Consider the following 13055-nt stretch of genomic DNA (forward strand, 5'->3'; position numbering starts at 1 on the left):
TCATATCATCTTCTCTTGAAATGCAAATTGTCAGTTTGGTTATGTGATTCTTGAATGCATTATGTTTTTCTCTCTAAAACTGCAAATTAGCAGATAGCTGACACCTTTTTATTACTCAGACAAGATTTGCCTGTTATTGTTCTTACTGGTGGATCAATTAGGAATTTTCTGGTCAGTATATGCAAGTACGTATATGCATCACCTGTGAGCCAAGCTTCACTATTTTACAGAAGAAATGCAGCCATGACCTTGGTCACAATTTTTGCTTTTTTGACTGCAAGTGGGATCTAAGGATCTAAAATTCCATTCACAGGAGACACCAGATTTTCTTTATAAAAAGGTTTTGATGGTTTCCAGGGCAAATTGGAACAAAAATTCTAAATATTCTTGTAGTACTTCAAGGCAGGAGTAAATAAGCTTTTAAGTCTCCCCCTACAAGGAGTAAAAGAAGTCCAGGCCATTAATTTTTATTAACTTATCATTGCTACAGCAAAGACTGAAACAAATGCAACTTGCTGGCACAGGCATGACAAGGTAGGACACTAATAGACAGAAACGGAGAAAAAACAAAATCTCTTTTTGCTGGATGTCTCCCAGTTTTTTATCTTTGTTGGTTTTCATTCCTTGTTGCATCAAGTAGATCGAGAACCATGTGCAGAAGTTTGTCTTGGGGACTGCCCTCGTGAATGTTTTTAAATGTGGTTTGTGAAGTGTGAAGGAAAAGCGTTCTTGTACTGATGGCTCCTGTGAAACGTTAACTGTCTCACCATCTGCAAAGCTTGCGCTACAGCAAAGCCAGGCTCCCAAGTTCATGGCACCAATATGTGCTTTGCCCATAGACAGCAAATCTTGACTCAAGATACGAAACCGCTGAGAGTTTAAACCGGCGTTTCCCCAGAATTTCCCAGAGGGTTCAAAAGTGAATCAAGCAGTTCAAGCGTTTGGGTATTTCATATGTTTTCCTCCATCAAATCTGCTGCCCTAGAAAAAGTATTTTTGTTGTCATCTTTTCATGTGACTGGAAGGTCTTAAGTAATGTAAAAACTCCAATATATACAGATTTTTGTGGCAAAAAATGCTTTTGAATTAATTTTTGGGCAACAATGGTTGGTTAGTTTAGGAAAGCAGGTCTGAGCACTTACGATGTCAGTACTTCTGAGGGAGAGTAGAGATGACATTTTGGGGACATGGATGACACGCAGACACAGACACACACACACAGACACACACACAGAGACATGTTGTTTTCTTCTGTGCTTTCTGTCATTCCCCCTTGCCCACTTCTCGTTCAGCAAGTGGCACCATACCCTGTCCCTCGTCCCAGGGTGTACTGCACTTTAGTCAATCCCTTGGTGTCAATTACTGCCATTCACTAGGGTAGGCACAATATGTAGGCCAGTGTCCTTCCCTCACAGAACAACGTTAAAAGCAGCGTACTGCTACAGTGTGCTACTTGTGCCAACTCTAAAGGAAGAGCAAATGAATCAAACGTTACAGGCTGTTTTCTGCTATGGCTCTGGACATAGTTTGCTTTTTCTGTACTGCTGGACAAAAGCGAACTGTCCTGTTTGTTTAATATGTAAAACAGTAAACATTCTTTATGGGCCATGAAGGGTCAGGGTGTGCTTTTCACAGGACTGAACTGCAAGAGCTATCAACCTGCCTGAATACACAGAAGTACTACTAAAGCTGAAAAATGAGTATTACTTGAATATTTTCTGTGCTGCATAGAAATTGCTATTTTATGCTGACTGATAGTAAAAACTATTGCTATAGTATTTCCTCTTGGAAAAATGGAATTTTCATGTACTTAAATACAGGGGAACCTCTGTACAGTGGCACATCTTTTGAGCTGAATTACTGATAATAACATACTAAAACACTAACAGAGTGTTCTACTAAAATGCTGTCCTTACAAGGGTTGCTGGGTTAGCTATTAAGTGCCACTGACCTCCACAAATTTTGCATGGTTTTCAAGACTAGCCTAATGTCTTTATTATTTCCTCTTCGAATTTTTGACCTGGTGAAGGAGAATTGACCCAAGTTATCAGTGGTGCTGACATCTTTAGTGGAGAGGTTTGGAGTTGGGCAGGGCATGGAGGAAATGAGAAAATGGCTGGGAATCTTTTAGAGGAGAGGCTTTACTGCTCTCTAATCCATGCAGAACTGCCTGTGAAGCTCAACGACAGGAAACTGCAGAGGGCAAAAAGCAAGTTATGTTAGTGACTCAGAGGACTTTTAAGGCCCAGTTTATCGCAGGCAGCTGTGGATGACCTCCAAGCTCCTGTGGCAGTGAGTGCTGAGAATGTTTGCTAAATGCTGTGCTGTTTGAGAAACGCTTTTTCCCTTCAGAAAAGAGTAAACTCGACAGACTGCTTACAAGATCTTAATCTGTCATTTCTTAATTGTGAAAGGGATTTTATTATTGTAAGGCACTTGAGCAAAAACGCAGTGATATGCAAGGGTCACTAATAATTAATTTTTTTGTAATGATTCCTAGACCATTAACAGGTTTGGCCTGTCAAGGCTACTGAGAGATGCTTCTAAAAAATGTAATAGGTTTACCCTAGTCTTTCAACTACATTGCTCAGAACAAGAATATAAAAATGTCTAGTAAAAATGTCTAGCACCCTACAATAACACTATCTTGTCATTTTTAAGGCATCACTTTGAAATTTTCTAAACTATGATTGTAAATGCTAGATATAAAAAAAAAAAAAATCTTAAGAAAACACCAGCTGGACAGCAATGTAGTTTATGTACATTCTTCTACATATACTTAATTCTCACAGCTGACAAAAAACAACTCACAGACAAAAGTAATATGGAAAATATGAACACAGTATTTTAAAAGTATAGCTTAAAAAGTAAACTTTGAAACTCATTCTTTAAAGCTCTCTTAATCCATACTTCAGTAAACATAAATCATCCTCCCACTTCTGTAAATGGTCTCTAAAAAGACACCATCTTCTTTTATCAACACAGGCTGTGCTATGAGTAAGTCACACTTTGTAGCTGCCACCATGTTTTTTCTTTAAACCAGGTTGAACTCCTTCAGGTTTAATTGCAGGATCGTGTCCTTGACAGCAGCGAAGACAAAACGAATATTTTCTGTGTCTGTGGCACAAGTGAAGTGGGAATAGATTACTTTTTCCTTGTCTGGATTCTGATCCTGATACAGCTTCAGAATGAATTCTCTCGCAGCTTTGACATCTTGTTTAGGTCCTAGTCAAAAGCACAATTAGTGGTTTTGAACAGTTAAAAGCTACAGGTCAAGGAAGAAGCACATGATATGTTAGTGGAGCAAAAGCTGTTACAACACTGCTTTCTAAAATGTGTGGAGTATGCTTTTTTTAACGGTAAATCTTAGAGGTCAAAGTACTTTTTATAAAACCCTACACAACTGAAATTACCCAGCATCTATTAATAGTTTGCTACCTTATTGTATTATGTCAAAGACCATGAGAGAAATTAAACTTTCTAAAACACACCAGAGTAAATAGGATTCTTTTTGGCCAAAAGAGGGTCGTGTATTTTCTCTGTAGCTATTAAATTGTTATAACTCTTTTCTTTATTAATTGTAGGATTCAACGTGATACATGTCTTGCAGAATATAATACGGCATTAAGTAGTGTAATACATCTGTGATTGTTTTCATCATTCTTTTGGCAACTTGAAGTATCAGTAACAAAGTTATTCAGGCTGCTTTTTAACTTTGCACTTTTATACAGATAACAAGTTATAATAATGAATGCAAAACTATACTATAGGTTTTCATTATATAAAAAGTTGGATTAATAGCTGTGTTCCCTAAGTTCCTCCTGTAATTTGTCTCTTGAGATCAAAGATGAAAAAGGTGCTGTTTCTTATAAATAAAAAGTGATCGTGCCACTCTAATGGTAAGAGAATGGCTGCAAAAAATCTCTTAAGGCTCTGTCCACAATGCTCCAGTAAAAAACCCAAAAAACTTAAGTTTTTATTTTAAAGGATAGAGTAGGAAAGCATAGATATCAAATATATTGCATAATTCCACTTTCCATGTTCAATTTAATGAGGAAAAACTAACTTTTAAATATGACTAGCTTTGTGAATATAGTGTGGGATAAATGCTTACCTGTGTATTCTGGAAAGTAACTAATTAGATGGGAATACATGATTTTCTCTTCTAGAAGATCTTTTTTATTTAAAAACAAAATGACTGAAGAATTCATAAACCAGGGATATGTAATGATAGTTTTAAATAAGGCCTTGCTTTCTTCCATTCGATTCTACAACAAAAATTAATATGAGCTTACATTTTCTAGTAGCATATACAAATCACATCAGCCAGAGATCATAAAGATTTTTTTTTAAAGCTTTTTTAAAAAAATTACTTTTATTAAATGCAATTGCAATGCACTGGTTGATCATTACTCTTCATATTCTATATCCTTTTATTCACTGGGTTTTGGATCACTGCTGTGAATGGCATGATGGTGTGTGAAATCAAGGTAAGCCTTAATAATAGAGATTATTTGAATTCTTGTACGAGTTAGTGAGCAGCCATGGACTGCTGCTCTGTGAAAGCCTCTTCAGACCTCACAGTGAGAGCTGAAGCAGAGTGTATCAGGTCAAATACCTGATATTAACATACTGTGACATAGCTAAAGGACAAGAGCATATGTCATCATCTATACGAGTAATAAAGTCTGTCCATTTCAAGAGAGATCTGAGGAACTCTACATTTAGAGATTGCTGTTTGGAGTTGCTGAGGATGGGCTTGTGATGGCAGTCAGTTTGTTATTTATTTCCTAATGTCCAAAGTGAGCATAAAAAAATCATTCATGATAATGAAAGGAAAAAGAAAATTACAGTTACTGAAGTCGTTCATGCATCAAAAAGATGACAGCAAACTTTTTGAAAACTATCTCAACTACAAAGATGTGACACTTCAGCAAGTGAAGTAGGGTATGCTTTTCACAGCTCAAACAGATGTTGAGAAAAGTGATCTGTAAGGGCTTTGGGACTTCATAGCTGAAATGGTATTACGTGCGTTTGAAGGACATTTGAAGGAATCTCTGTACTGCAGGATGTAAAGCAACCGCTACCAAAAGTAATGCAGTTCCTAACTGCACGCTTTCTAACACGCTTTTCGCTCATTGCCTACTGTTTTCTTTTTTGCATCCTTCTCTACAACATCTGGCTACTGCTGATGATGGCACTTCAGAACAGATGGGAGAACTCATGTTTTCTAACCTTGGGAAGGAGGTAAATGTTAAGTTATTTTGTTTTAATTGTCCTTAATTAATGCACAGGTTAACTCTGAAACATCAGAGACTTAAACAAACAAACAAAAACGCTAACTGTAGATCACTGAGGTAGTTTTACTTAGACATATTGCTGATACTCAAATTATCAAACATTTGACATGGGTTAAGTGATTTAAAACACCTTAAAATATCTTTTGTCTTCTAAGGTAGAGTTCACTTTTTAAATACAACTTCAGGACTGCTTTATGAGCTTCTTAATGTAATTCTAGTATTTGCAAATGCTTTTACGAAGACACGTGAATGCTGTCTTTCTTAAACACATCTTTTTCTGTACCTTATATACCCCCACTCCTTACCTCATTGTCACATTCTGCCAAGACTTGATCATATTCACTTAAAGCAACTAAGAAAATTATGGAAGTAACACTTTCAAAACAATGGATCCACTTCCTTCTTTCCGACCTTTGGCCACCTACATCCACCATCCTGTTAAACAGAAATACAGTCAACACACATACTAGTCATTTTCATCAGACACTTTAAGTATGTCCAAAGGGCTTATAATAGATTGCCTACCTAAGTTAAGTTTGAACTGTGAAAAGTGTATCTTAACACTGTATGTTCCGTTTAATATTTAAACTTGATTCACTTGCTGCAAGTGCTACAACTGTCACTGTTCTTTACTGTTGTTGTGGGTTAATCCCGGTGGGCAGCTAAGCACAACACAGCTGCTCGCTCACTAGCCCCTTACACAGTGGCTGGACACGGGGAGAGGAAAGAAAGAGTAAAAGCAAGAAAACCTGGGAGTCATGACTAAAAGAAAATAATAGTTTAATAAAGTGAAGGATGAGAGGAAGAAGAGATAAAACAAGTGACGCAAAAGCAATCACTCACCACCTACCAGGAGTAGACCAATGCCCAACCAGTTCCTGAGAAAAAGACAGCCAACCTCCCTAAAGCCTCCTCTTTCCACTTTTATCACTAAGCATGACATTATATGGCATGAAATATGTCTTTGGTTAGTTTAGATCATCTGCCTGGCAATGTCCCCTCCCAGCCTCTTGGGCACCCCCAACCTGTTCAGTGGGGTGCAGAGAAACAGAGAAGGCCTTGGTGCAAACACTGTTCGGCAAAAGCTAAAACACTGGTATGTCGTAGGTACTGTTTCGGTAACGAATCTAAAACACAGCACCATATCAGCAGCTATGAAGAAAACTAACTTTATCCTAGCCAGGCCCAGTACAAGTGTATAAGCCACTTGAGGCACAATTTAAAAAAAATACAATGCTGGGGTTTTTTTCTCTGTTTCTAGAAGTTTTAGCAAGGCACATGTGAACATATTTAACTTTCCCCATACGTTCCAAAAATCTCCCTTGCCAGCCCCCTGCCAAAACCCCAGTATAGTCATATCTCACTACACAAAACAATCAAAATGCTCACAAATACCTCAGCTGTACATCAAATTTCTATGGTTTTGCAGAAAATTAAGTCAGTCCCCAACATTTTATCGACTTCAAAGTGTTCTCTAGAACATTCCATTTTCCAGGGAAAAAAAAGCAAGCAACAAAATCACAGTTAGGCTGGTTTGACCATGTGTTATCAGTGGCTTCTGGGTCTGTTTTGTAACTGCAGGCAGCTGCTTGTTCATGATGAAATGGGTGGTTTGGTGGAAGTACATCTATAATCATGCTAGTGTGAATTCTGCAATTTTGAAATAAAAAAAAAAATGCTTTCCCTTAGAAAATCCGTAACACCACCTGTTCCAATAGCTTGTCTAGTAGCAGATAAGATAACCTTAGGTGCTTCTCAGACTTTCAACTTTATGACTACGCTTGTTTTTCTCAATTCTACTGAACTTTTTTTTTATGTGGCAGGAAGAACAGAAGTATCTACTGTCATGACCCTCCACTTCTCTTTTTTCCTCCTCCTTCCCTCAGTGCCTCCAGCTTCTTTCCCTAACTTTATCTAACTGGAAGTTGTCAACTCATTGAGGGCTTTAGACTATCTATTAGGGCCCTCTCTTCCAAATAGTTGCAGTCAGGAGGCAGAAACCATTTGCTCTAAATGGAATTAAACAACATTCCGATACGAGCACTCATGTTACTACAAACACCTTGCCTCTGCATCCCCCCATCCAAGGCTTTTAATTAAACTATTAGTTCAGAATACATAGGAATTGGGCTGCTCGAATTGAAAAGCTTTCTTCATGTAATGTAAATTTCAAAAGGAATGTTTTGAAACACCGCTCAAGTTACCATATTAACTTCAGAGACTAAAAGAGCTGGAAACACATACAACACTCATCGAATGCAAAAGCTTGAAGGACCTTAGAAGTAAAGTTGCAGCAACTACTTTCATAATTGCATACCTATTTGACAGATATTCTTACCTAAATACAATATTTTCTAAATCAAAAGGATACTCCATAATTCCTGTAGTTGGCACTCGGACTCTAAGAATATCTTGCTGAGTTGGCACAAATGAGGGCATAGCAATACGATCAAGGTCAGAGAGATAACTAAAAAGTTAAATATACAACAGAAACAAGATTAATGCACTATCATAAATTAATCACACAGATTGAAACCCAAAGTATTAACAAGCAATCACAGAAGTGTTCCCACAAAAGCAGCTAAACAGAAATTCAGTTGTGCGTGGCCTTTGTGCAATTGTTGCTGGCATAAAACAACAACAAAAAAACCCCTTTACTTTAACTGAGACCTGCATTTACATTTCAGACAGAATAACACTAGTCAAAAGGGATGATGCCTGAATGTTCTATAGACAATCAGCCCACACCCAAAATGATTAATTTTATTTGAATAATCTTTGCTATTACCCCAAAATAAGCATCAGAATTAAGATTTGAACACATATATAAATATCAGTCCTAGCCATAATCACAGAATCATAAAATCATAGAACAGTTTTGTTTGGAAGAGACCTTCAAGATCATCAAGCCTAACCTTTGTCCTAGCTCTGTCAACACCACTAAACCACGATCCTAAGTACAACATCTACCCATCTCTTAAACACCTCCAGGGATGGTGACTCCACCACCTCCCTGGGCAGCCTGTTCCAATGCCTGACAACCCTTTCAGTAAAGAAATTCTTCCTCATCTCCAGCCCGAACCTCCCCTGGTGCAGCTTAAGGCCATTAATGTTTACCAACAGTACTCTATCCCCTGTCACTTCATCCATGATGCCAACATTGCACACAAGTGTGAAAGGTTGCTGGACAGAATTCAGAAGGGTAATTAATGGAAAGCACTGCAAACATGAACGCTTCAAATGTATCTTTTCAATATAAAAGATTATGCAATTTCTCATCTGCCCATGCAGTCATTCTTAACGTTACCCTTCTTAGCTTCACAAGGCTCCTGTGCTTTTCTTCACTGGGATTAAATTCTGCGATGACATTCCTGTGCCTCAATAAATGAGCAGCGTGTGAGCAAGTCACAAAGAACCGATGCCTGGTATTCCTCTCTGCAACCTATCTTCCCACCACTAGGAGGCAACATTAGATCAGCCAAAATCCTAACAAGCAACCAACGCTCATACAACATGGTTGTAGCATAAACTTTCCTTTATTTAAGCACTAATTCACCTCTTTTCTTTTGTTGACAGCAGGAGGGTGTCGATGTATTCTCCCCTTACTGCCCAAACATCCCTCAACTTGGGTTCCAAAAGAAAAAATACTCACACTTAATGTGATCATTTTCTCAGAAAAGATTTATCCTAAGAATAAGAAAATTCCTCCTCTCCAGCAATGTAGCAAATTGTTATTGAGATCTAAATCATAATTAACACTAAAAGAAAGGTTTAATAAAATTTAAAATATAACTAATTTTCAGTTGTAGCTGATTTCTTAGAAAATGAGCTACAGTAGACCATTAAGTGGCATCCCTCTCCAACATAAGATTATCCGAGAAAAAGGCAGACAAGGCATCTGTCAAGAATGATAATGCTTAACACACAGGAACAGATTGCCTATGTGTAACTATGAGTTAAAGTCTACCATAAATGCCTAATCTAAATGTTCCTTGCTGAAATTTAACACTGTTACTTCTCAACCTTGGCAGAACCAGAAATGTAAATTTTCTTTCTCATGAAACAATCATTTTTTCACAACTAATTTCTTTGAAATTTGGGGAACAGACCTATCTTCATTCTTACTTATATCCTAATTTTTTCACATAACAACTGAACTGTCTGACCTGCCCACTTGTCAATATATTTTGTACAGCTGTATTTCATGGTTTCCCCCAAGGGAAACTCAGTTATGTACCAGCTGTGTTGACCTCAGAACTGGGAGGGGTGATGGTTCCAGCATGTTCAGAAAGCCTAAAATCAATTTGTTTCATCACTCCACCATAAAATTTGTTGTGTACCACAGGCCAACAGAGTCAAGGTATAACTAGAAAAATCAGAGTGAATCTCTGTCATCATTATGAGCCAGCAGTGTGCCCAGGTGGCCAAGAAGGCCAACAGCATCCTGGCCTGTATCGGAAATGGTGTGGCCAGCAGGAGTAGGGAAGTGATCATGTCCCTCTACTTGGCACTGGTGAGGCTGCACCTCAAATGCTGGGTGCAGTTCTGGGCCCCTCATTACAAGAAAGATCCTGAGGTGCTGGAGTGTGTCCAGAGAAGGGCAATGAAGCTGGTGAAGGGCCTGGAGAACAGGTCTTGTGAGGAGCGGCTGAGGGAGCTGGGGCTGTTTAGTCTGGAGAAGAGGAGGCTGAGGGGAGACCTCAACACTCTGTACAACTACCTGAAAGGAGGTTGTAGTGAGGTGGGGGTTGCTCTCTTCTGCCAAGTAACAAGCGATAGGATGAGAGGAAATGGCCTCAAGTTGCTCCAGGGGAGGTTTAGATTGGATGTTAGGAGAAATTTCTTAACAAAAGAGTGGTCAAACATTGGAACAGGCTGCCCAGGGAAGTGGTGGAGTCACCATCCTTGAAGGTGTTCAAAAAACGTGTGATGTGGCACTTATAGACATGCTTTAGCAGGCATGGTGGTATTAAGTCAATGGTTGGACTTGATGATCTTAGAGGTCTGTTCCAACCTAATGATTCCATGATTCTTATCGCTCTCTACAACTACCTGAAAGGAGGTTGTAGGCAGGTGGGTGTTGGTCTCTTCTCCCAGGTAACAAGTGACAGGACGAGAGGAAACTCCCTCAAGTTGCGCCAGGTGAGGTTTAGGTTGGTTATTAGGAAAAAATTCTTTACCTAAAGGTTTGTCAAGCACTGGAAGAGGCAGGCCAGGGAAGTGGTGGAGGCACCATCCCTGGAAGTACTTAAAAGCTATATAGATGTGGCCTTTAGGGACATGGTTTAGTGGTGGACTTGACAGCGCTAGGTTAACAGTTGGACTCAATGATCTTAAGGGTCTTTTCCAACCTAAATGATTCTACGATTAACTTCATTAGGTCTGGCTTGTTCTTGTAATTACATTACTTACTACTTAGCAGAGTCTGAGAGCTGGTACTCCCTCCGTCTGTCATAGCACTCTTGAATTCCTGGGTCTTCCCAGAGCTTCTTGATTGCTTCAACTTGTTTTCTTTCCAGCACTGTCACTTTATCCACTTCCACTTCTTTGATCATTAGAGCACTCTCCTAATCAATTAAATGATTACACTATTTTGAGAAAGGATTGACACTGGTATGCAATACACACTCTCCCCTTTCTTTATTACACTCTTCCCATCAATGAGACTAAGCATCAGAAAGTATAAGCAGTTTTAATCCTTGAATGCATTTAATTTTTCAAGTCAACTGACTGCTACTGAATGTTTTAACCAAGTCAGTTCTTGCTTACTGTCATCCACATGTGATTCTTTTTAAAAGAGGAACTTGATAAAAGGTCAGAAGGGGCTCTAAACCTCCTATTTTTAAGCTCATTAGATTTTTATGCCAATTTATAACAGTGGTAATGTTTCTAAAATTCTAGATACTTACTTTAGTACAGATACTTTTGGTTTGTTTGTTTCAGGACAAACCAGAGGCTGATCAAGCATAAACAGTCACCAAGCAGGCATCAAACTCCTAAAAGCCATTTTCTGATTACTGTCTAGCTCGGTGACATACAGCCAAGGTACTACTCTATGGAAAGAAGTAATTTTTCCTTGCTCTCTACTGTTAAGTGTAAGAGGTATTGCAAAGATAAATGTAAGTTTTGCTTGTAAAGGACAAAAGAATCTATTGTTCTTCAGTGAGTGGTGTGGTCGACACACTGCAGGGAAGGGAGGCCATCCAGAGGGGCCTTGACAGGCTGAAGAGGTGGGCCTGTGCAAACCTCATGAAGTTCAAGGCCAAGTGCAAGGTTCTGCACCTGGGCTGGGGCAATCCCAAGCACAGATACAGACTGGGCAACGAGTGGATCGAGAGCAGCCCTGGGGAGAAGGACTTGGGGGTGCTGGTGGGTGAAAAATTAGACATGAGCTGGCAACATGCGCTTGCAGCCCAGAAACCTAACCACATCTTGGGCTGCATCAAAAGAAGCGTGACCAGCAGGTCGAGAGAGGTGATTCTGCTCCTCTACTCTGCTTTCATCAAGACCCTGCATAGAGTACTGACATGGACCTGTTGAAGCAAGACCACAAAAACGTGGAACACCTCTCCTATGAAGAAAAGCTGAGAGAGTTCGGAGTTGCTCAGCCTGGAGGAGAGAAGACTCCAAGGAGACCTTATTGTGGCCTTTCAGTACTTAGAAGGGGCTTATAAGAAAGACAAAGACTTTTTACCTGGGCCTGTAGTGAAAGGACATGGGGCAATGATTTTAAAGTGAAAGTGGGTAGATTTAGCTTGAAAATGAGGCAGAAAATTTTTATGATGAGGGTGGTGAGATGCTGGACCAGGCTGGCCAGAGAAGCTGTGGCTGCCCCCTCCCAGGAAGTGTTCAAGGCCAGGTTGGATGGGGTTTGAGCAACCTGGTCTAGTGGAAGGTGTCCCTGCCCATGGGATGATCTTTAAAGGTCCCTTCCAACCCAAACCATTCTGTGACTGGAAGCATTCTCTTGTAACAGTTCAACTGGATATATACTGATGTTTGTTAATACCTTTAGTGGTCTGGAAATGTACCGTTCTAAAATGCATTTAATATTGAAACAAATTAACTTATTTAGTGTTTGGAATATAACAAACTGGTTACTGTAAATTCAGTTTGCCAAGACTTCTTCCAGTACATTGCTAGATATCATTTAGATTTTAACTTGCATCCTCTTAAAAAATGAAATAGGGTTTCTTTCCGACCTCTTATTTAAGCCTGGGAGAATCACAAATAGAAACGCTGCATACAGATCTGGTTGGGATCCAGGGTTTGAACTGGAAAATATGAATACTGATAGATCTGTTAATCTAGTCATTCAAAACAAGATAAAAATCAGTCAGAAAACAGGACTTTTGTAGTTATGGGGTCTTTAAGCCACCACGGACAATTGCAAAACTATGTAACATAGAGCCTAATGCCTCGAAAGCAATTTCTCCTTGCTCAGTTCAAATTAATTTTAAATACTGTAATTCTCCAAAATGTTGTGAATATACTACTCTTCTCAGTTTTCACATTATAGACCTACAATGCCTGGATAAATTCTCCATGATTGGAATTATCTTTGATTTTACAGGTATTCTGTTACAAAAAAACAAATGCCAAGTATTCAGATTTTTAAAACTGTTCTTTTTTAAAAAATAGTAGCTAAAAGCTTTAAACATAACTGTTATTCCTGCTACACTGTAAATGGTTAATCAATGTTAAATAGTTTAAAATGCACCATGGTATAAACATTCCTGTTAGTATTTCGTCTAG

General features: G+C 38.9%; 1 protein-coding gene across 1 annotated transcript in view; it reads right to left on the reverse strand.

Annotated features, from left to right (window-relative positions):
- Positions 1–3034: 3034 nt before the first annotated feature.
- Positions 3035–13055, reverse strand: part of LOC104347232 (guanine nucleotide-binding protein subunit alpha-14) — a 79747-nt gene continuing 69726 nt past the window's right edge. Inside the window, exons 3-7 of the mRNA XM_086479829.1 lie at positions 10713–10867; positions 7639–7767; positions 5606–5735; positions 4115–4268; positions 3035–3225 (exon numbers count right to left, since the gene is read on the reverse strand). Of these exons, the coding sequence (XP_086335955.1) occupies positions 3035–3225; positions 4115–4268; positions 5606–5735; positions 7639–7767; positions 10713–10867 (759 nt within the window). The remainder of the gene's footprint in view (positions 3226–4114; positions 4269–5605; positions 5736–7638; positions 7768–10712; positions 10868–13055) is intronic.

This window comes from Leptosomus discolor, chromosome Z (genome assembly GCF_034619465.1).
Source record: "Leptosomus discolor isolate bLepDis1 chromosome Z, bLepDis1.hap2, whole genome shotgun sequence".
In the NCBI taxonomy this organism is placed as follows: domain Eukaryota; kingdom Metazoa; phylum Chordata; class Aves; order Leptosomiformes; family Leptosomidae; genus Leptosomus; species Leptosomus discolor.